Source organism: Chenopodium album, chromosome 12, assembly GCF_948465745.1.
Source record: "Chenopodium album chromosome 12, dcCheAlbu1.1, whole genome shotgun sequence".
Classification (NCBI taxonomy): domain Eukaryota; kingdom Viridiplantae; phylum Streptophyta; class Magnoliopsida; order Caryophyllales; family Amaranthaceae; genus Chenopodium; species Chenopodium album.
The window spans coordinates 3,966,178-3,989,435 of record NC_137845.1 but is presented as its reverse complement, the minus strand read 5'-3'; the positions used below and the strand labels follow the sequence as shown (position 1 = coordinate 3,989,435).

General features: G+C 35.7%; 4 protein-coding genes across 4 annotated transcripts; 2 read left to right on the top strand and 2 right to left on the bottom strand.

Moving 5' to 3' along the window:
• Nucleotides 1–2,239: 2,239 nt before the first annotated feature.
• On the bottom strand, nt 2,240–6,564 carry LOC145571673 (protein DAMAGED DNA-BINDING 2-like). The gene is made up of 11 exons (XM_081630698.1): nt 6,299–6,564; nt 6,066–6,156; nt 5,293–5,420; nt 4,961–5,083; nt 4,749–4,837; nt 4,495–4,615; nt 4,203–4,294; nt 3,765–3,894; nt 3,306–3,554; nt 3,025–3,221; nt 2,240–2,814 (listed from the first exon to the last, which is right to left on the bottom strand). Exons 1-11 carry the CDS (start codon nt 6,506–6,508, stop codon nt 2,607–2,609), a joined length of 1,638 nt encoding a protein of 545 aa, XP_081486824.1. The 5' UTR covers nt 6,509–6,564; the 3' UTR covers nt 2,240–2,606.
• Nucleotides 6,565–11,148: 4,584 nt separating this feature from the next.
• LOC145570086 (cis-prenyltransferase 4, chloroplastic-like) lies at nt 11,149–13,738 on the top strand. Its single transcript, XM_081629080.1, has 3 exons — nt 11,149–11,641; nt 12,239–12,306; nt 12,961–13,738. Exons 1-3 carry the CDS (start codon nt 11,228–11,230, stop codon nt 13,430–13,432), a joined length of 954 nt encoding a protein of 317 aa, XP_081485206.1. The 5' UTR covers nt 11,149–11,227; the 3' UTR covers nt 13,433–13,738.
• A 1,881-nt stretch (nt 13,739–15,619) lies between these two features.
• On the top strand, nt 15,620–16,990 carry LOC145571672 (aspartic proteinase CDR1-like). Its single transcript, XM_081630697.1, has one exon. The coding sequence runs from the start codon at nt 15,620–15,622 to the stop codon at nt 16,988–16,990; it is 1,371 nt and encodes a 456-aa protein (XP_081486823.1).
• Nucleotides 16,991–17,400: 410 nt separating this feature from the next.
• LOC145571670 (E3 ubiquitin-protein ligase AIRP2-like) lies at nt 17,401–20,836 on the bottom strand. Its single transcript, XM_081630696.1, has 6 exons — nt 20,728–20,836; nt 20,456–20,591; nt 18,858–19,008; nt 18,648–18,714; nt 18,201–18,435; nt 17,401–17,688 (listed from the first exon to the last, which is right to left on the bottom strand). Exons 2-6 carry the CDS (start codon nt 20,524–20,526, stop codon nt 17,481–17,483), a joined length of 732 nt encoding a protein of 243 aa, XP_081486822.1. The 5' UTR covers nt 20,527–20,591; nt 20,728–20,836; the 3' UTR covers nt 17,401–17,480.
• Nucleotides 20,837–23,258: the final 2,422 nt, after the last annotated feature.

The window sequence follows — 23,258 nt, the reverse complement described above, 5'->3', positions numbered from 1 at the left end:
ACTTTGACGGAGATAAAATTTGTTGCATACCAGCGTAAAGAGATTGGGGAACGAGTGTGAAAGCCATTATGATATAGAATCAGCATATAGAGATTGGAGTATTTCATTTGATTTTGTTTTACTCCTTTCGTTTTTACCTTTTGGTGCACCATTTTATTTAATTTTAGTCAACTCGCATACGTCGTGATTAGTCTAATTACGATAAACTTTATGAGATCTCTAATACACGTCTTGAGTACCTTTTAACATCAGTGGAATGTAAAGAGTAAATCAGCAAACTTTTTACATAGTATATAAGTTATATAATTATAAATAGTATGTAACTTTTCATGAAAAATCTCGTGAAAAAATAGTGACACAAAATCTTTTATTCCAAACTTTCACGAGTTATCCTTAAATGTTGTATTCAATAAGGTTATATCTTGTGTATTAGCAGTGATATATTATGGTGTTTAAGTGGATGTCAAATGGCTTAATTATTTAAAATCTTGGAAATGATACTCAAGACTCATGTATTATTGGTTTATTTATCTTACAACTCTCTCTAAGCCAAAACAAGATATGAATGATGTTAAGCTAAAATAGAGAAACAGATAAGAATGTGAGACGAAATCTAATATATATATATAAAGGGGAGTTTTTTCCCGAGTATTTAGAGAGCCACGTAGGATTTAATTTTCTTAGCGCGCCACGTAGGATTATAAAGTTTAGTTGTAGCCAATTAAATAAGAGATTATTAGTTTATTTTACAATTAAATAATTCAAATGCCACGTAAGCAAAATTGACAAATGATATTTTTAAGTTTAAATTAATTAAATATAAACTATTATCTTTTGATATTAAGAATTTTATCTAAACATGTAATAAATTTTAGCACATAAATACAAAAAAATATATTTTAGAAAATTCAAACAAGGCGTGCATCGCACGGATATAAAGGGGAGTTTTTTCCCGAGTTTTTAGAAAGCCACGTAGGATCTAATTTTCTCAGCGCGTCATGCAGGATTATAAATCTTAGTAGTAGCCAATTAAATAAGAGATTATTAATTTGATTTAAAATTAAATAATTCAAACGCCACGTAAGCAAAATTGGCAAATGAGATTTTTAAGTTTTAATTAATTAAATATTATCTTTTAATATTAGGAATTTTATCTAAATATATAACAAATTTTAACTCATAAATACAAAAAAAAAAAAAAAAAAAAAAAAAAAAAAAAAAAAAAAAAAAAAATCAAACAAACCGTGCATCGCACGGGCTTCATCTAGCGAATAATATAAAGGAGTACTAATAAGATAAAAGGAACAAAGGAGTGAATAAGGAAATATCCTAATTTTTATTGAGAACCAATATCAAATCATTTATATATACCAAATATACATTTACTATGATACGCCAGTGCTCCACTAGAGCTGTTACCTCTTCAAACTTAAAACATGTGCTTAAAAGTTGGAAGTTATAATTCTTCCAAGTTGAATGTATGTTGTATACATAAATAGACTAAAAGAGTCATTTAGAACTCAATTATAGTGACGTAAGGTAACATCTCACTAACAACAAAGTTTTCCATTATCTAAAAGGTTGAAACCTTCAAGCAAATACATTTCTTGAAATGCCATCGTTTTTGTGGTGTATCCTGTATGTTAGCTATATGAGCATATTTCATGATCATCTGCCTTACTTATAGTGATACTGCCTAGTTTCGGCAACATGTAATCGACAAATTGACAACTCTTATGATTTTATAACATTCATGTAAGCGATAAATTGATAACTCTTATGATTTATAGCATTCTAAGACCATTGAATATCATTTTGGATACAGCATACTTCATAAGTGGTTGTCCGTTCAAAAATAGAGTTTACTCGGAGATTAATTCCTCAAATACCATCTAGAGATAACGTATGTATTAATCTAACTCTAGAAAGAAAGTCTTAGGGTCTTGTTCTATACACCTCGATTTCATAATTTTATCAAGCGATAAGGTAGATGATACGTATGATTCTGTTATTTAAAACAAATCTTGGCAACATACAACAATTGGTCGGTGCCTACGCCCTGTACATATGATGAATGAACCACAACCCTCGGACAGAGGCAAAGTCATATCAGTAAACTAAGAGGAAGATGACACCAGCTCTAAAAGTGATACCAGCTAAAATGGCCAGAAGTAATCAAACCTGATGCAACAGTTAAATTAAAGAAAGATGAAAAATATATACCTTATCTAATTATAATCATATATACAACAATTATAACCCTCTGCATTTGCAGCTCATCTTATAAGCAAAATGACGAGGCTGATATAGCAGGCAACATAGAGAAGTTACACTAACCTAACCATTTTTGGCACATAATGTTTAAGCTAGTTGCAGCTTTCTGCATTCCTATAATATTTGATGAGCTTGTTCAACGTAACAGCAAATTGAAAATGATTCTTCTCAGAAGAGCCAATGCAGCTTCATAACAAAAGAACTTGTTCACCCAGTTGCAAAACCATAAAAAAAGTTCAAGGACCATACTTTCGGTCTTATATTAAGCTTAGCAGCAGCAACTCTTACCCTCAGGAATTAGGAATGAAAAGTTCAACAAGAATTCAGAAACTTCACCTCTGGACTTTTTTGGAGGCAGATGACTTTGCTTTGGACAGCTTACCCTTAGATTTGAACGATTCATCATCCGATTCATCACTTTCACCACCAAATTTCCTTTTTAGTTTACTGTCGGCCTTCCCACAGAAAACAATTGTTTTCTTTTCATCCTTCTGTTGCACATCCTCAGCTTTATCCTTAGGCCTCCAGATAAATAAAGATCTGAAAGACAATATGATCACCAACTATTATGCTTTCCATACATACTAGAACTAGAAATTATCACAATGATGCTTTATGTTCATGAAGATGAAACCAACATTCTAAAGCATAATTTTTATTTCTTTGATCTACATGCAACACTATAAGAATGATTAATAAAAAGCAGAAAGATGACGGGAAAATCTGTGGGGATGGCCACCTAATACAAACCTTGAACTACCAGACGCCAGAACATCATCTCTGGGATGCAATTTATTCACAGGACTGATGGTTGTGATATTCGGGTCAATCACCTCAGCAACTAATTGCCCTGTGCTCACATCTATAAAGTCAATAGGATGCAGAGCAACGCCATTGTAGTTCTCACTGATGTAACGTCCAATAACAGCGAGAGACTCTGATGAATCCTGCCCAAAGGAAAAAAGGAGGAGGTATAACTAAGTCAGCAATGCCTAAAGAAAAGTGTACAAGTTAATGCAAAAAAAATCAACCTTGGGATCCCATTCAGCACGAAAAGCAGTCAAGTGGCGGTTGAAATCGTGGCTATGTACAATTTCACGGCTTGGTGACTCCATATTGCCATATATTGAATCCCAAACACGAATACGATTGTCTTGTGCCGTAGTGAGAATCTTACTCCCTGTATGCGGAGAAAAATAAGCAGAATTGACTACTCGCCGGTGTGCAAGGTTGCCAAGAGAAGATCCAGCTTCTAAGTGGCGGAGATCCCATAAGCGGGCCTGAAATGGTGCCAAACAAAGTAGAAAACACATTGGGATGAATATCTGAATTAACATAGATAAAAGATCACTTCTTACAGTTAAAAACATAACGAAGGTTCCATCCACTTGAAACAAAAACTAAGGGAAAAAGAAAAAAACAATAATGCTGGTGTCCACGAAGCAGATGAAGAAAGAAGTCGACAATTTGAAGTCTATGAAAAGACTTACAAAGTGATCGTTTCCACAACTCAAGAGAAGATCTGGCTGGATAGGGTTACAATGCAACCCTACAACCTTGCTACCCTTTTTATGTATCAAGACAGCCTCCCTTATTTTATCCTTTGTACGTGTATCCAACCTATAAGTATGGCATGAATATTATTGGCAAAAACGTTTACGAACAGATAAAAAATTCACTCATTCACCATACTCATATATCAAAAAAAAAAAAAACTTTGTAGCAAGTAGCAACACAAAGATTAGTCACAAATCACAATAGAAGCTGTCTTAACATTTTTTTATTTTTTTAAATATTATATATGTACGAACTACAGAGTACTAGTACTACATAGAGTCCCCAGGTAACATGAGTCTACATGTCACAATTACTAACAATTCAGTACTTCCCACAACTCATTCAAACGAAAGAGTAAGAGATATACTTACATGTACATATAGCCGAAGTTATCAGCAACTAGAACAAGCCCCTTCTCTGAGTTGATATCTAAGCCATACAACATCCGCCAACTGCTTGGACCCTGCATGTGTTCATGCATCCCATTAATCATGTATGCCTACTATATTAGCTAAGTAAAAGCACAGTAACAAGTTTGAAAAAAAGATAAAGAAAAACTGCTTGGGCGTGTTGTCAATTCTCATTGACTTCTGAATGCCATCATAACCAAATGCAAGCACATCTAATCAAAATAAAACAGCCATCAATTAAAAAATGACATACATGCCAGCCATTAGGATTTAGGTCCATCAATGATTCTGAGATTCCAGTTTCTAAGTCAGTGCAGCTAATGGTTCCATCAGAGGATGCACCAAATATAGTTCCATCATTGACTGAACTAAATCTGCATAGCAGAAAATAATTGTCACAACCACAAGATTCTAGATAAGTATAGCTTACTCATAATAAAGAAGGCCACTAAAACAGAGGAAGTGTCAACAATGATGCAAAAGATCAGCTAAGACAATGAAATTAACCTCATAGTGTTGAGTAAGCAAGAGTGAATATTTGTATAAACTCTTTTCTCGTATACTTTATCATAATCCCAGACTCCAAGTTGACCTTTCTGAAGAAAAATGAAGGGATAGAAAGATAATACATTAGAGACATCAGTAATACAAATTCAGCAATAGCAATAATCTACGACTCTATGGAGTACCAATTAGAGATTTTAAAGTTTGAAACTAACCTTATCACCCGATAAAAGTATATTATTATTAGTCGGATGAAATTCCAAACATGTCACTCGTCTACTATGGTATCTTATAACTGCTCGTGTCACTTGATCTGGTATAAGAAATCCTGGCTTGATCTAGATTAAACCCAAAAAGAAAGGGAAAAGGAAGAAAAATTTATAATCAATCAGTTTTGGGCTGCCAATATTTGAATGCTTAACCAACAATCATAGCATACGATGCATAGAATTTCCATTTCCACAAAGACACAACCAAGTAAAACCAATAAACCATAGAATTTAAGCTACTAAAAGAGCGCATGTACTACAAAGTACAAACAACTTACAGCAGGTACATGTGGCCTAAGCTGGCGTTCGAAAATATAATTCACTGAATGGCGAGTACTTTTACGAGGAGCTGGTATGACACCATGCTCAGAAGCAACACGGTGAGGGCAATTCATTGTCGTATGCCCTTCATCCAAAAAACACAGAAAGACGCGTCAAAACCATCAGCAAACTACTACTCAACTCTACCTTACATCTTGACCCTCAAAGGCTAAAATGCCAAAGCAATCAAAATTCAAAGGAACATTGAAGGAAAAAAGAAAAGGTCATGTAACTGTAACCCTTTTCATCACAAGGATAACCTTGAAAATTCATTTGGGCCAAAGTCATTGAACAAAATACCATTTGAAAAATCCTAGGAAGAGCAGGAATTCAGAGTTGTTTATTTGGCACAATCATGGGAAGTTGCACTTCTAGGAATTACCATTTCGGAGTTTCGAACAAGATTAACAAATGGCTTACTCTATAATACCTAAAAAAAGTGTTAACAAATTACTAATTACTAAACAAAAGTATTAACAAATTACAAATTGATACATATATATACAAACCATTCAGCATTTGTGTGAGTTGCACATTACAAAGTTCAATTTTGCTTCGAGGCGGGAAAAGAAATAAGTAAATTATTGAATAACATTCAATCGGCCAACAAAATCATCACATTAATATGGTAGCATCATACAGTCAAACTTTAATAAACTCCAACCTAAAAAGTTAAAAACCACCAAAATCTGAAGAAAAAAAGTTCAAGGGAATAAAAACAAACACTTACCAGGCAATTTGCAAAGAAAACAAGGCTTCATTGGACAATCAATATAAGTTGCCCCTTGAAACCCAGCTTGATGTCCTGCCTTCTTACATACCTAATCAACCCAAAAACACAAATAAGAAAATATTAAACCCAGAAAAAAGTTTAAATTTTCAACAAAATCATAAACCCTAATGTATTTTCCCGAATTAAAAATTGGGAAAATTTTATAATTTAAAAAAAAAAAAAAACCTTACTTTGCAGACTTTTTTAAGAGAAATAGTAATGGGTTTTTTCTCTCTACTCTTAATTTCTTCAATTGGTTCATCAACTTCATCTTCTTCACTATCATCAACGACGCCGTTTTGTTCATCTTCTACTTCTTCATCAGAGGAGCTTTCTTCAGAATTTTCATCTCTCTCAATCACAATCTTCGGCGACGCTGCTCTCCTTGTTCTCGGGGGCATTTTCGTCAATTCCTATTACTGCTAATTTCGCTTTCAAATGGAGTTTCAGAGAAGAGAGAAAGAGGGAGGAAGAGGAAGTAGGGAGAGAGAAAGAGGAAAAGCAACCGCCTTAACTTGGGAAAATCAATTGAGGTTGGAATTTACTGTTTTACCCTTGGTAGTTACCGTAATGTTGGTAGGGAGAGGGGTAAAAAGGGAAGAATGTATGTTGAAATTGGCGGGAGATGACGTGGCTTGGTTGCAACCGTGCAGATTGAGACCAACGACCCTCGGCCTCATTGAGTCATTTCATGTAACGCCGGTTCATCCTTTTTTTATAAAAAAAAAATTGCAAAATTGCAATTGTTTAGGTTCTGTTCTCTACATATTAATTTCAGTTCAGTTTAGTTTCTAATTTCCTTTTCACATAAACAGTTTAGTTCAGTTCAGCTCAACTCCAATCAATTTAATTCAGTAAATCAAAACAGGTCCTTGAAGTTACTTTTAGTAGCCATTTTTTTAAAACTGTATGTGTCACGTGTTTGGCCCTCTTCTTTTGAGCTATTGTGGTTAGTTATGCTCTGTTGACACCTGCTTTGCTCAGAAACTCAAAATAACAGGACCTTATCCTTCTTTATTTTTCTGATAATTAAAGTCTATAAAGTAATGTTGTTAGAGATTGATAGGAAAAAAAATATAAAACTGTCTTTTGAAATGAGATATTCCATTATTTCATTTTCAAAAGTTTCACTCAATTTACAATTTGAGCTACTCCCTCCGTTTTTAAATATTTGCTTCATTTCTCTATGCATGGAGTTTTAGGAGAAATTAAATAAAGTAATAAAATATGGAGGTAATGGGGTAGGGGGAAGAATAAAAAATTGTAAAAAGCAAAAGTATTTGAGAGAATTTGAGGAGAAAGAATATGAAATTAATAAAATATGATTTATGTTAGGTCCACTAGGTGAGAAAAATGAATTAAATATTGTAAAAAGATTTCCAAATAAGATAATGAATAAAATATTTAAAAATGGAAGGAGAATATTTGGAAGTTTGACTCAATTTTACATATTTTTACGTTAAATCTTATATCATGAATTGCTAACTTAAGCTCCAAATAGTTCGACTCTTTTTATATTATGCTATATTCATTTATTGTATTCATTTATTGTAAACTTTTACTTCTAAAAGAGTTGAGTGAGCGTAAAGTTTAAAGGTTGATAAAATAATATCCGAGAGTGAATGAAATTAATTAAATGAATACGAAGTACAAAGTATATATTCTATTATGTTAGACACCTGAATGGTCGAATCTATATCCAAGTTAGGATCGGAGCATTCCCTGTAAACTTTTTGTTATAAAAGCATCGAACGTCTATTACCATTTTACCAACATTTTCACGATCACATAGATCAAAAAGATTGTTATAACATGCATGTGCTCAATGTAATTATTAACGTATTATAATTAACTAATTAATAATACTTGATACTTCATAACCATTACTTACGAGTTTACAGTTGGAAAGAAACAATTAAAGTACTCCATAGTTAGAAAGATCAAAAAGATTATCAAATCGAGTATCATCACGTACTCAAAAGTTTTAAAATGATAATGACATCCATGAGTAACATACATTTTATGAAAGATAATTAACGATTAACATGCTTACATGCATCTGATGCGTGCCCTTCGATCTAACTCTTATTGAACTCACCAATCCAAAATTGTACCAAAAAAGCAATACTCCATATAATATAATTCTACTACATTGATGTGATTCATTATGAGGATTTAATTGGCTAGCAAATAGCAATATAAAACTTGTACTGCATTGCAAACATTTATCATCATGCAAACAAAAGTCAAGATGGTTACTTAATTATATACGGCCTCGTATCATAATAATCGCAACATTTATACACAACTGTGTTGTTTAAAAAATAATATATAAATACAGAACTTAAATTAGTGTATAATTCTAAAAAAAATAACTTGTACTACACTAATTGGTCTAATTCTACTACTACGTATAAACAAAAACCTAGCTAGTTCATCAATTGAAAATTAAAGGCAACAAACACTACTAAAGGAACGTAGCAATAATGTTTTCTATTCACAACCCTCTTACTACCATCACCCCATTCCCCTCACACTTGCACATTTCTCTCCCGCCATCACCTCCTATGAAAGAATCATTCCACAAGCTTTTTTCCACCACCTCGGACATGGGACGGCCACCCGCCTTGGCGAATGAGGAGGTGGAGCCTGCCACCAGGGCTACGACGAGAAGCAATGCCACGACACGTGGCCGTGATTATGGATGGGAATGTAAGGTGGGGTAAGCAGAGGGGGTTGCATGGAAGTGCAGGCCATGCTGCAGGACAAAGGTCATTAACACAAATGGTGACTTTATGTGCAAAATGGGGCATCAAAGTTCTTACAATCTTTGGCTTTTCCGTTGATAATTGGTCGTTCCAAAGTTGGTAACTTTTCCATTCTCATCATTATCTAATCTGTTATCATATCTTTAGCCTAGCACTGCCCTAGCACATTTTGATCCCATATTTAACCCACTAAAGTAAACCAATAGCCTAGCTAGCACCAATTAGTACACTTTGGACACCATACGAAACTGTGCAACACCACTAAGTTCCTCTAATAAAAACGACTTGAAGATCCCTCGAAACGAGAAAATCTAGATTAATTTTTGTTTTTTTTTTTTTTATCAGATGACATTTTGGTAAATAAATCAATAACCTTATATCGTCATCATATTATGGGGCTCGCTTTTAAGAAAAAATTATTGGTTTATTTACAAAAATGTCATATTGTTTATCACATAAATTAGGATTAGATTAACTTAAAAAATGACTAAGCTAGTTTTTACTCCAACCGAACTCCATAATTAGATGACCAATCAGCCACATGATTAACTTCTCCATAACAATTTCCAATGATGACCTGACCTCCCATCGTCACGTACAAATGTACAATGAGAGCTAATTATATAAGCTAATTAAGCTTTAATTTGTACATTATCAGTACCGCATATTCAGTTTAAGTACGACCGAACAAACACCAATCACAAATTTCAAAGAACGTGATTGATTTAATTATGGACCATCTACTTTTAATACGAAGTATTATCCCATTGTGAGGATATATGAAAGATCTAAGCTAGTTTCGTTCCTACTATTTAAGAAGGACTAATACATCAATTTCATTCTTTAATATATATATACGGAGGGTAGGTGATTATATTTTTGTCTGATTTTGTATTTGGCAAGATGATTATAATGACTGCAATTCAACAATAAAAGTTTGTTTTTTAGGAATTCAACTACTTTGTATTATTTCATATTGTCTTTATAATGCTTCTAATCATTAATGTTTTATGATTTATATCTCCGCTTTATATTATTTATAATGATTTGAAATAAAATATATATAAAAAATGTCTAATCATTGACGTGGGCAGTACAAGACATAAAATAGGGAACATCATATGGCCCAACTATCCTTGGCCCAAAAATAACGGGAGTCATAAATGCACCTCACAAAATTAATGAGGGCTCGGCCCCACAACCTCACTTGTCAAATAAAGAAATTTTGCAACGTGATAGTGTGATACTACGTATATACAATCAATTAATCAAACACCCCATCCAAGTCTTTACATCTAAGATTCTTTCAAAAAAATAAGGATTTATATCTAAGATTAATAAAGAACATGTGTTTTAATATTCTTAATTAATATTAGTAGTACAAATGTACAATTCAATTCAATTCTTGTGATTCTTATATGTCTTCTTGTGAATTCAATTCAACAGAGCATGCAATTCTACCTATTCTTTTCCCTAATTTCACCTCTTAAACTTCTAAAACTTCTACATATATAATAGTAAAATTTAATAGAAAATTTATCATACGTGTGCTGGGTACAAAATGATCAAAGAAACAATGAGAACTGATTCTGATTTTGTTAAGAATAGCAAAAAGAAATAGTTGCACGAGAACATCTTCACAAGACAAGACATGACATATATTGCATTCGAAAACAATAATGGAAAAAACTAGGGCTACTACATGAACAATATCCAAATAATCTAATACTTGTATAAATTATCAATGTGTTATAATGACTTTGTCGTTGCTGTCACAAAGGATGACACCTCTTGTTGTCATTGACCAAACCGTCAAAATTGAGTATAAAGAAGGTAGAAGGTACATCTCATGTGACCAAGATGAAATTGGATGTAGGATATGAGAAGTGGTTGAATCACATTAGCAAAACACACGATGAAAAAAAAGGGAACCTACATGAGTTATGTATTGCCACTCACATAATTTCAAATTACATAACACTTGGAAAATTTGCTCCGTATGAAGTATTTCATATAAGTATAGATCAGTAAATATAACACGTAATAAAATTAATGTGCACCACATATTAGGATATTATCACCTCTCTTAAACATGTGGGCATAATTTTTGAAGTTACTAAAAATTCAGAACATTATTGCCTCATCAAATTTTTTAAAATAAAGAAAAAAATTAGCCACTTAATTTAAGAATTTGAACGAATTACGCTACTTCAAAAACACCTTCCTTTGACATTGACCTTAGTAAACTGTTAGTTTAAATGTGGCGGCAAAATCAACTAATTTTGCACAAATGTTTCAACAAATAAACCAACAGAATCAGTCCTCAGTCTTCTGAAAACAGAGCCAAAAAAAATGTTATCTCTCCATCTGTCACCCACAACCACTTTCTCTCTCCTAAAATCCAACCCTCAAAAACCCACAGATCAATTCTTCTTACAATTTCACCCTTCAAGTTCTTCTTCTTCTTCCTTCTCCAAATTAGATAAGCTTCCTTTCGCCACTGCCTCAGCGGCTCCCACTATGGGACCCGCCGTGGCTGTGGAAGAGGAGCTGCCTCCTGGGCTGCGGCATGAAGCGATGCCGCGGCACGTGGCGGTGATAATGGATGGGAATGTGAGGTGGGCTAGGCAAAGAGGGTTGCCTAGTGGTGCAGGGCATGAAGCAGGGGTGAGGTCATTGAGGCGGATGGTCGAGTTGTGTGGTAACTGGGGTGTCAAAGTTCTTACTGTCTTTGCTTTTTCCTATGATAATTGGGTTCGCCCACAAGTCAGTACTCTTATCCCTTCGCTCACCTACTCGCCTTGATTTTTTTAGATGACACGTTTTGATTATACCCTATCAATCCAAAGTGAATATGATCATTTTTATTCAGATTTGTTTAATTATTATATATTATAACTTAGTACTTATTGATGACAAATGTTGATTCATTGAAAAAAAATTAAAAAACGTGCCAATTAATTAGAATAGAATGAAGCCCTTAAGTAAATTTCTTTAGATGTTTGTTGTGTTTTTGTATCATAACTTGTGAAATTGTATACTTGTACATGATAATGTGATTGATAGTTTGGAGAAATCGGAAAACAACTTTAATGTGATTTACATTAAAGTTGTGCACATCTGAGTCTCTTACACTAGTTTGCTACGAGTATTAATTTGTTTTGTATTTTAGATGTTAAAATTATTCAAAGTGTGATTTTGTTGGATTAAGGGTCAGTTCTCTTCAGCTTATTTTTTGTTCAGTTCCGTTCAATTCTTAATTTCCTTCTCTGATAAAATATTCAGTTCAGTTTAGTTCATCTCAGTCCAGTCAATAAGAACAAGCCCTAATAGTGGCAACTAACCGGGTATTTCCAAATGCAGGTGGAAGTTGATTTTTTAATGAGCTTGTTCGAGAGAGGAATTAAATCTGAATTAGACAACTTTATCAGGTAGGTCCTTAATAATGTTTAAAATTTGTACATTTGTAGGATCTAAAAGTCCTACGTTGTTCATTTCCCCACATTTTGATTAAGAAATTAAATTATGTACTATGGATGATTTTGGTTGGGTTTAATTTGAATATGTTGATTATTAATAGGATTCTACCCTGCATAACTAAAACGACAATTGATTATATGCAAAATCAATTCAATACGATTCATGTCTCATTTTATAGACGGTTTAGGATACTTTCTACGTGATCGAACAAGATAATTTTTGCAAGATTATTTGGGCAGAGAACTCATATTATCCTCAAAAAAGATTGTGGTTCACCAAATAAGTATATTAGTAGAGTTTTTAGTAGACGTTTTTTTTTTTTTTGTTTCTTACCTGCCCTATATTGCTCTCACCTAGTACAAAGACTTTTGGATGAAGACCCTTTTGTCTTAGCATCTAAATGATACACTACTAGAACTTTCTTTTTTCTCTTGAATCTCGACGGTCTAGCCACTTCCAATCATTGTCATCATTGTCAAAGCCATCACCTTCGCGATTATAGATAGAGACTAGTGCTGAATTTTATCGAAATTTTAAGACCACGAAAAAGGAAAATAATACGCATCAGATAAGACTTTGTTTGGCTAATAATATTTGTTGAACAGGCAAGGTATCAGGATATCAGTAATTGGAGACACTTCCAAGCTGCCCAAATCGTTACAAAAATTGATTGCTGATGCAGAAGAGACCACAAAAGATTATACAAACTTCCAACTAATTGTTGCGGTTAGCTATAGTGGGAAATACGACATCATACAGGCATGTAAGAACATTGCTCAGAAAGTGAAAGACGATGCTGTGGAAGTGGAAGAAATTGATGAAGGGTTGATTGAACAAGAACTCGAGACTAATTGTACTGAGTATCCTTACCCTGACCTGCTGATAAGAACTAGTGGTGAGCTGAGGGTCAGTAACTTCTTGCTTTGGCAACTGGCTTACACTGAGCTGTTTTTTGTGAGGGCTCTTTGGCCTGATTTTGGAGAAGAGGAGTTTATAGAGGCCTTGATGTCGTACCAGCAAAGAAGTAGACGTTATGGTGGGAGAGATTTACAAGAATCAAGTGCTAATAGCCGATGATAATAATGAAAAACTTGCAGATAAAAGAGGTTATTCTATAAAATCAGGCTTCAGATTTGAAGAAAAACCCACCCTGCAGAGAAGATGTTAAACATGCAGATAGTTGGGTGTATACCGTTCCTATGGGAAAAGAAAAAAAAAATACCCTAGCCAAATATTTGGAATCATAATTACTCTTAATGTAAACATAAACGAGACATAACTGCATCTTGTCCTAGAATTAAATTCTTATGTATATAACTATATAAGTCATAATAATAACATGAATTTGGTATTGAGAGCCTGAGGCTCCTACCTATGGCAGTATGACAGAAGTGTGATTTTATAATTTATCTCTGCTATACCTGATTATGGCTATAACAAATTAAGATTAGATATCTTTTTAGTTTTTTGCATAGCTGGTGGTCTGGTCCAGGCCATGGCTAGGAAATCCAACTGAGGATATCCGGCCTGATCATACGCGTTCAGCTTTAACTTTTTTCTGAGTTATTTCTCTGAATACTTGCTGCTCAATTTATCAGCTTAAGCATTTACAGCAAGAAGTGCAGTCCTGACATAACTAATACAGAGTTCGCTCCTTTAACTGGTGGAAAAACTCATTAAGCATAGTATAGGTTTCAAACACATCAAAAAGTTAACTAATTTTAAGGAACCTCATTCCATCTGTTAATTGATCATTCAGTCAAACAATTTACATTGCATCCTACTATATCATGTTTCCCTTAAATATTCTAAATATCTTTGAGTCTACTATAACATCAATGAATGATATATTGATCAACAAAAACTAAGCATACCTCCACCACCTTCGTTCACAGCACGTTTCATCCATCACACTCTACATGGGAACACAGGATGCAGCTTTTGGTTCTAGTGTCTTCCTTGCATCCATTGCTATATCAAGGGAGAGTCCTGTTATACAAAATTACAAACCTTAAAACCAAAACAATAAGCTTCATATCAACAAGTTTCTCGCAACACTTCCCAGTTCAAAGTGGCTTTGTTGCACACTAATTGGAACTCATAATCTGTCTCGTTTCTAATACATTACTACCTATGCAGGAGAAACAGAAACATGGAGCATGAAATTAATGGAAAGTTTTACAGAGTCTGCAGCTGAAGCGATTCAGACTTTTCACAATGAAGTCTTCAGATGTGCAAATGATCAGTTGGGCCATTGGATCCTTTTTGCACATTCCTGAATAAACATCTCATTTTCACTGGCTGGATGCAAACTGTATCAATCACACAAGTTCTTTTTGATAATTTACACAAAATGATCAAAACGGTAGATGATTGAAAACAAGGCATATCTTAAAAAAAAAAAAAAAAAAAAGCTCCAAATTTCCATGATAAGGGAGTGACTTCATTTTAAAATTTTAGGGGTAAGATTTTAGTGGATGCAAATACTTCTAAAGCAACTTCATTTCTATAGTTTGTTGTTACTTTTGTCTTTTTAGCAGAAGGCTTGGTCCATGCGTAGCACGAGGGCTCTTAAAGCAGGATCATACATGCCAAAAACATGCTGTATAAATGAGAAAGCTAATTAAAAATCAGAAACTGTAGGAAAAAATCACTTAACTTATCAAGTGTTGCAAGAATTACAGAAATATGGTATAACTGGCTATGTAAGGCAATACCCAAACAAACAAGTGCTAGTTTAGTATCTTCGAAAAGGTTATCGTCTTTTCTAAAATTGTAGTAATAACTTATGATTATACGTCTTTCTAACTTTTCTATCTTCAGATTTTGTTAGAGAGTAGAGATTATAAATGTAGACAAGGCATGCAATCTATATGAAGATGTTCATATATAAACTTCTCTTTTCAAGACTGTCAAAGCTTACTGAATCCAACTTAACTCTGTTACCCAAGAATCAGAAAAATGGTTCTTTTTGTGAATTCATGTTTTACAGAACTAATTAGTTCAACCCCTTTATAATTTATTTTTTTTATTAAAAAAATTCTGGTTAAAAGATTGGATTTTAAAAAGATTGTTATATTAAATACACCAGCAAACTTTCAATGATGAACAAAGTTACTGAATAGCAAGTACATCTGTTGTATATGTACAAGAGTGTGCCCCTTAAAAAAAACAGAGCTGATTTTTACACTAAAATAGCATCATAAATTTAAATGCTTCAATGCATTTTTTCACAGTGCTTTATATTGTCCATCAAAATTCATCATGTTCTTCTCCATTATCTTTCTGATTATAACCTTAATCAACTCCCTTGATCAGTGTTTCACCTCATCATTATATCTTCCTGCAGAACCCCCTTTCAATCAGCCAGGGAATGGCGATATCATGTTCTCAGCGTCCCTCATCCATCGTAGCTCACCAGAATCCCCCTTCTATGACCCCAACTACAGGCGAGAGAAGCACATACAGGATGGGGTCCGCACCTCTGTAGCACGAAGCCGTTACTTCAGCCAACTCAATACATTGACAAAAGACTATGTCGCAGCCCCAGTTTCTGGCTGGAACTTGCTTATGAAATACACCATGGGAACACCAGCATTCAATAGTTATGGTATCTTTGATACTGGAAGTAGTTTTACCTGGGTCCAATGTCGCCCTTGCGTTCATTGCTATAAGCAAGGAAATTATCCTATTTTTAACCCACAAAACTCATCTTCCTACCGACAAATCCAATGTAAAGACCAACAACATTGTTCCATGGCACCTGGACATTCATGTGGAAGCTCTACTACTGAAGACCCTGACTTTCCCTTCTGTGTCTATCATGCTTCCTACATGGACAGATCATCAAGAGGAGTAGTCTCGACGGAAACACTAATTCTGTCAGCCGAGAATACCTCAAGGACCTTGAGCAACATGGTTTTTGGTTGCGGTCATGACAACCACGATAAAAGCCATAGTCCAGGAGTTGTAGGTGTAAGCAACAATAGTGTCTCCCTCATTCGACAATTAACTGTCTCTCATTTCTCTCACTATGTGTTCGCCAATGGGACGCACATACGGGGGGTAGCACACTTTGGGCCTGGAGCATTCACAGATGTTGGGATGACAACACCCCTTTTACCCAATGATTATGGCCTCTACTACCTAAACCTAACAGGGATCAGTGTGGATGGAACAGAAGTGAACCTTCCAGATGGGATCTTCGAGAAATCTATAGATAAGAACGGAACAGAAGTCGGATTCATCATTGACTCAGGGGCCTCATATACAATGCTTCGAGCTGAAGCTTTTGATATCTTGGTAAGTGTTATCATGGATTTCATGTCTGGGCAAACCCCTGAGAGCACCGAGCACTTCGAGTTATGCTACAGGGATATCAGCGATGCTCCAGAGGTGGTTTTCCACTTTAATGGCCTTGACTACATGTTATGTGATGCAAATTTATGGATAAGACACTCAGGACTATATTGCCTGGCTATGATCAGGCTCAAAGAAAGCGAGGGTAAGGTATCGCTACTAGGATTTCACCAGCAAAGGAACGTTCACATTGGGTATGATCTGGAGAACAACTTGCTCAGTTTAATCTATACAGGAGCTTGTCCTGATGATGCTGCCGATTTTCTTCAAGGGTGAAGGCAACATTTACTGTATACAATAACAACATATAACACTACAATGACAAGAAGTTGATACTGAAAGCAGAGAATTTAAAGATAGACCAGATCCCAGTGCTTAATATCTCACATTTAGGGGTGTTGGCATAATACAGATGTAAATAACTGAAGTCCTCTAAATATTTAGGGGAAATCTGATTCTTATGCTAGAAATTGCCTAAAAATAATGATAAAAACTGGTATAATGGTCTTAACTCGAAACAAAAGAGAGTACTTTGGTTAATGTTTTTATTAAGTCAAATTTTCCCCTCTACATTGAATCACTTGCAAGAACTTAATCAAAATTCCATCCACCAATTAGTTTTACACTGCAATCATAGAAAATAAGAACTTCATGTAAAACCAAGCAAAAGACAGACAAAATGAAAATGTAAGAAACACAAAATTGCTATCTATTAGAATATATATTGAATTAACTGTACATTAGAAACTTCCAATAAGCGTGATAATTAAATGTGCCAATCATAGGATGTAGACCCAGGATATGGATCCACGAGAGGTAACTTATCTAAATAAATGAACAGCCGGTTTAAATTCTCCCTCATGATAACTGATAAATCAACAACATCACGGTCGCCTATGTAAATCCAAAGGTCACCTGACTTGACTCCTGTTAGACAATCTCGACAGAAAGGGCAAGACTGAGACCGAATAGACCTGCAGTGAATAAAGGAAGAATCCAGCATCAGATTCCCACATCTTGTCATGGTGATCTGAAATCTTAAATAACAGAATGAGCACTCCCAATTGATCAAAATATCCAACATGACAGCCAATAGGTCTAATAATGTAACACAATAGCTTTCATGACTCAAAAGATGTATTTGGCTGGACAAGAAAAGAATGTTCTTAAAAAATGCGATTAGTATAGTTTCCTAATTCTCAATATCCCTCACTTCAGTCTTCCCCCTTAATATTTTCCTCTTCTCTCACTATAATTTTTTTTTTTTTTTGGATAATTCTGTAAAAAAAAAAAGACTGGAAAGATGGGTAGACAGACAGTAAAAAAGAAATCCAAGGTACCAACTGCAGATCAAACAAGGGCATGAGCTATAAAGAGTGGTTGAGTGGTCTAATACTCTGATATCTGCACTGGTTTCTCCCCTTTCAGCATAGAGCTAGCAATATAAGACAGATCCAACAACCGAGAAAGAAAACAGAGAGCTTACCAGTCTTTGTAACACTTGAAACACAGAGAGTGGTTGCAATTAGGGAGCACACCCTTGTCATTATTTTCCATGCATATGCCACACTCCGCTTCTAGCTTGTTTTCTAGCTCCATTGATTCAGGCTTCTCACACGTATCTATTCTTCTATACTTCTGGGCACATACTTCCTTTTGTTTTCTATCGTCCAATTCTGTAATCCCTGTTTCCAGTTGCAGCAGGGAAGGGAAAATCACACCTTACACACCAAGAAAAATAATTAGAAGCTCATTAACTTCAAAACCTTACTGACTGCCTATCCCATTTTTTCCCCTCCCACTCACACCCCTCCACAACCAAGGAAAAAAAAGGGGCAGTAAAAGGGAAACCAGAGAAATTGAGAGAAGAAGACATGTGCACGTTGAGTATCAACTTGGGCATGTATGGTAAACATCTTTATTTATGACTCACCATAAAACTGTCGAATGCTTGCTTTCTTTTCATGGACAGACATCGTAGTTTTCCCATCTTCATAAGTCTGCACAACAGCCAAATTGTGAATTAGTGACGAACTCCAAGCCATAAAGGCTATTTTAATACTCGGAAATTTTGACCTTAAACTGCCTAATATACAAACTGTAAGAAAAGAGGTGATCGTAAGAAGATACTATGTATATATACCATAAAAATTAGAATTCTGAGTAGCCCTAGGGCACCAGCAAGGTAACAGTCAGTCCACTGAACAAGGAAAAGAAATAAGTGAGCTGCTGGGCCGTAGGATAGTCTCATCTGGAAGCAAGCGCCATCAGGCTGTCTTCTGTACCCTGAAGCACTAAGAGAAAGAAAGAAATAGGGCGTGAGACAAGTTCAATTGAAAATTCAGCATACATCTTACAGAGCATAGTTGGTTGCACTGCATGGGACCAATTAAATGACATAATTTATATGAATAAAATCCAAGAACCAGAGTTCAACACATCCATCCAAGTAAACATGGAAAACCTAGAGAAGGTACTTCATATGGAGTATATGTAGTAGATTTCTACAGTATCATATTCTAAGGAGAAATGGGCATCAGGTCACAGCTTCTCGTATCTATGACATACTGGGTTCTGGAAGAAATTTCTGGCTTCATTTGCTTGTCTAGCTTAAATTAGAAATGAACATAATTTCACACACTTTCCTCTTTGCACTATTGAAGGAGGTCTCATACCAAAGACCTAGAAGATACTTTGTACTTGACAACATGCAAAATCAAAAGCCTCAGAATACCAGTTAGTTGGTTCATGAAATCAACAAGTAAATAAAATATAATAATAAAATATAAAAACACACACAAAATCGGAACATAAATTATATTTACTTCAATTTACTTCACTATCAGATGGATTCAGATCTCGTGTCATATACACAAAATGCTTCTTTGCAACATGAGGTAAGAGATATTAGGCATTTGCTTCCACGTGTAAATTCAATTTAAAGCTTATTTTTCCAGAAAATAGTCACTTGATAAATTTTCTCACATTTAAACTACACTTGTCTACACACCCCTCTCTGCTCCTGAAGTCCTGATGCACTAAATTGACAATTCCACACCACCAAACAGGATCGGTGAATTGCGCAAACTACGACAATAATAATTTTCAATAAATAGCTGTAGAGGTAAATGTACCTCGGTGGCTGCTAAGCTAGTTCAACATGTCATTTTTTTTTCCCTTTTTTTTGTTTTTGCACAAAATCAATTTTAAGCCAGTCCATCATACTAGTATACTACCCTTCAACCCCATATTTACAAACAACCCAAATTGTCGATCAGTTTCCAAAATTCAACATAATAAAAAATTTAACATCGTTTTTGCCATAAGAAATTACAGAATTACACATGCATTCACCAATCAGAGATCAAAACTCAGCTTTATACAAACCAAATTGATACAGTATATACTTGTATAATACAATCAGCAAAGATTCGCCATCAAAATTCTGCAATTTCTAATTTATATATTTATAAAATCAATCCATGCAACTGCAATTGACAGATTAAAGGAATTAATAAAGCAATAAAAAAAATACCCTCAAAAAATAAAGCAATAAAAAATTCAAAGCACAAAAAGTTCAAATTATTTCTATGACTAGATTCAAGCTTACAAAAAAAATACAATCAAATTCAAACTAACACAATCAAATTCAAACTAACATAATCATATCCAATTTTTTTTATTTTTTTATTTAAAAAAAAAAAAAAAAAAAAAAAAAAAAACAGAGAGTATAGAAATTACAGAGTATTAGCGTGCTGAATATCAGCTTCAAGAGCTTTAACAGATTCTCGAAACGATTTCTTCATCTTCATCACCAATCATACCAATCACTACCAATTCACCTAACAAAATCACTACGAAAAACCTTGACAAAAAACTTCAAACAAAAAATTCAAAAAAAATCAGTGTTACTTGATAATCGAAATCAGAAAGAGTATAAATTAGAGGACTCGAAATCATAAACCCTAGACAAAATCAAAACCCTAGAAATTGAAAAAATCGAAGAAACTTACTTTATCACAATTCACGAGACGTTGAAGAGAGAGAAAGAGTGTGTATGAGAGTGTGGGATATTTCGTCGCCTTCCATACAGGAGATGAGCCAAGGTAGTTGGAACTTCTAAGCCTATTTATATTTTTATTTTATTTTTCATAAAATGGGAAAAAATAAAATAAAGTAAAGTTTCTTGGGCAGTAATAAAATGGTGAACGGAGTAAAATAAATACTTTTGTTTCAAAAACACCAACAACAATAGGAGACTAAATCTACAATATGTAAACAAAGGTATTCTGTCACCAAGAGATAGGATGAGAGAGAGAGAGAGTCCTAGTGAGAGAGTGAAACCAAGCACTTCGAAAAAAGCCACCGGATCCACCACCTCCTCCAACTCCACCAAACACCACTTCACCCCACCACCCACCTCTCCTCCCTCTCCCCCTCCCCAAATCTGCCGTCAAGAACTCCCACCCTTCCTTCCCCACACCAACTCCCCCAAAACAACCCACCACCACGCACCCCTTCTCCTTCAAAAAAGCACTTCAATTGGGTGGTAGTACGAACCCCTTGCAGGCCTTGTCCACCCTCCCAGCCTCCTCACCCCCCTCAAATTTCGATGAAACAAAAGAGGTTTTTCTTCCAATTACCCAGGAAGAATATAGTTCCCTTTGCCAACCATGGATTAATGCAATTATATCCAAACCTCATGGAAAATCCTTCTCCACTGAATACCTTGTGCAAACTCTGCCTCGCATATGGAAACCAAAGGCAAAGGTACTATCCTTTCCAATTGGGAAGGGATTCTTCATATCTAAATTTGAAGACGCGGCAGACATGGGAAAAGTCCTGTCAGGCGGACCTTGGTTCATTAATGGTACCTTCTTACATGTTCAGAAATGGAGAGCAGGGTTTAAACCCTCAGAGGAGAAGATCAACCGCATTCCAATTTGGGTCGAGCTCCCGGAGCTACCTATTGAATTCATGAATGACTGCATACTTAGGAAAATAGGGAACTCACTGGGAGTTTTCATTCGAGCCACTACCAGAAAATTAGAGCAGGGCAACCTCAGATATGCCCGAATCCTGGTAATGATGGATTACGAAAAACAGAGGAAGGACGGACTGTGGATAGGAGGATTCAAACAGAGATTGATTTACTTGGATCAAATCTCAAGGAGAAACCAGGGTCAGCACTCCACGGACATCAAACTAACGGATACAATGGCCGGAAATACCATTCCGGCAACAACGAAATCGCCGATGCAGGAACATCAAAAAGTTTGGCGCCAAATACAGAATAGGGGGGTAATATCCACCGGTAATTTGGCTTCCAAAAATCAAAAAGTAAACACGTGGGGCCCACACTCATCCAAAAATACGGAAAATCAATTTGAGATTTTATCTCAACTTGTGGGGCCCGAGGAAACTATAAATCCCACCAAAAATGACAGTTTGCCTTCTAATTCCTTACCTTCTCCCAACTTGTCACTTCAACTTCCCTGCAACACTCAACAACAGCTAACCCCTACCTCTCGCCGCCCTTCCCCCTCCTGTCTCATCACCAATTTTTCCTCCTTTCCCATAAAAAATTTTAAAATGACTATTTCCGAGAAACCCTTTACCCTTCTTTTATCCATCCCCTTTCACTATCTACCACTCCTCCCACCTTACCACCACTGCCATCCATCACAAGAAAACCAAAACAGCGACCATGGCAAGCATGTCTCTCCCAGACTACTTGAACAAGCTCATCAATTTAGACCCGGACGAGCTAGCGGATCAGGGAGGCTTCCTGAGACCTCCGATCATGCCCCCTTCGATTGTCCATCTTCAACCATCGCAGGACAGGAACATTATCACCAAGACGAAGCCGGTGATAACCTTCCCGGAGACAATGCTCAACCTAATGTCCTTCTACGCTCAAGGCCTGTTCGGGGAATGGCATGCGATCTCGCCGACGAGCATCAGGGGGCTTCTCCTAAGCCCGGAAGATCAGTCCCCCCTCTACTCCAACCTGCGAATGGCGTCCCCGGACAATCCTTTTTACCTTGTTCCAGCACATGTCCCCTCCCTGTCGGATGTCTCCATCATCAGCGAACCACTCGGGATACATTTCAAATGGTGGATGGAAAAACTGAACAAGGAAGGCTCACTAATGGCGGTACCATGGGAATTACAATTCATACTAGACCCGGTCCCCGTTCTTCCGAGCGTAAGAAAAGCGTTGTCGATTACCGACGACTTGCTGGTGCTTCAATCAGTGTCAGGCACAAACAACGTCAAACTCATGCACCTTGCACAGGAAGCCCAACAACTTCATCTCTCAGTGGGGTGGGGGAAACAAAAAGGGAAAGAGACCCAAATGTCGGGAATCAAGATAAAAAAGAACACCACCTCCATGTTCAGTCCGTTTCTGAGCAAATATGTCGACCTCAACACTCAGATTGCCTACCCCACGAGGAAGGAACTATCAAAGCTCCCCCACATGAAACCCGGAATGTCGATCCTACTATGGAATGCTAGGGGGATAGCCCGTGATGGCTTTAAA

Coding starts and splice junctions, on each gene's coding strand:
- LOC145571673 (XM_081630698.1), bottom strand. CDS start 6,508: ATGCCCCCGAGAACAAGGAGAGCAGCGTCGCCGAAGATTGTGATTGAG. Junction 3,555..3,764: donor GTTGTGGAAACGATCACTTT/GTAAGTCTTTTC, acceptor GCACCATTTCAG/GCCCGCTTATGGGATCTCCG. Junction 2,815..3,024: donor CTGGCGTCTGGTAGTTCAAG/GTTTGTATTAGG, acceptor ATTGTCTTTCAG/ATCTTTATTTATCTGGAGGC.
- LOC145570086 (XM_081629080.1), top strand. CDS start 11,228: ATGTTATCTCTCCATCTGTCACCCACAACCACTTTCTCTCTCCTAAAA. Junction 11,642..12,238: donor ATAATTGGGTTCGCCCACAA/GTCAGTACTCTT, acceptor TTCCAAATGCAG/GTGGAAGTTGATTTTTTAAT. Junction 12,307..12,960: donor GAATTAGACAACTTTATCAG/GTAGGTCCTTAA, acceptor TTTGTTGAACAG/GCAAGGTATCAGGATATCAG.
- LOC145571672 (XM_081630697.1), top strand. CDS start 15,620: ATGTTCTTCTCCATTATCTTTCTGATTATAACCTTAATCAACTCCCTT.
- LOC145571670 (XM_081630696.1), bottom strand. CDS start 20,526: ATGAAGATGAAGAAATCGTTTCGAGAATCTGTTAAAGCTCTTGAAGCT. Junction 19,009..20,455: donor ATTCAGCACGCTAATACTCT/GTAATTTCTATA, acceptor TCTTTCTCTTAG/TGCTTCAGGGTACAGAAGAC. Junction 18,715..18,857: donor TCAGAATTCTAATTTTTATG/GTATATATACAT, acceptor GCTGTTGTGCAG/ACTTATGAAGATGGGAAAAC.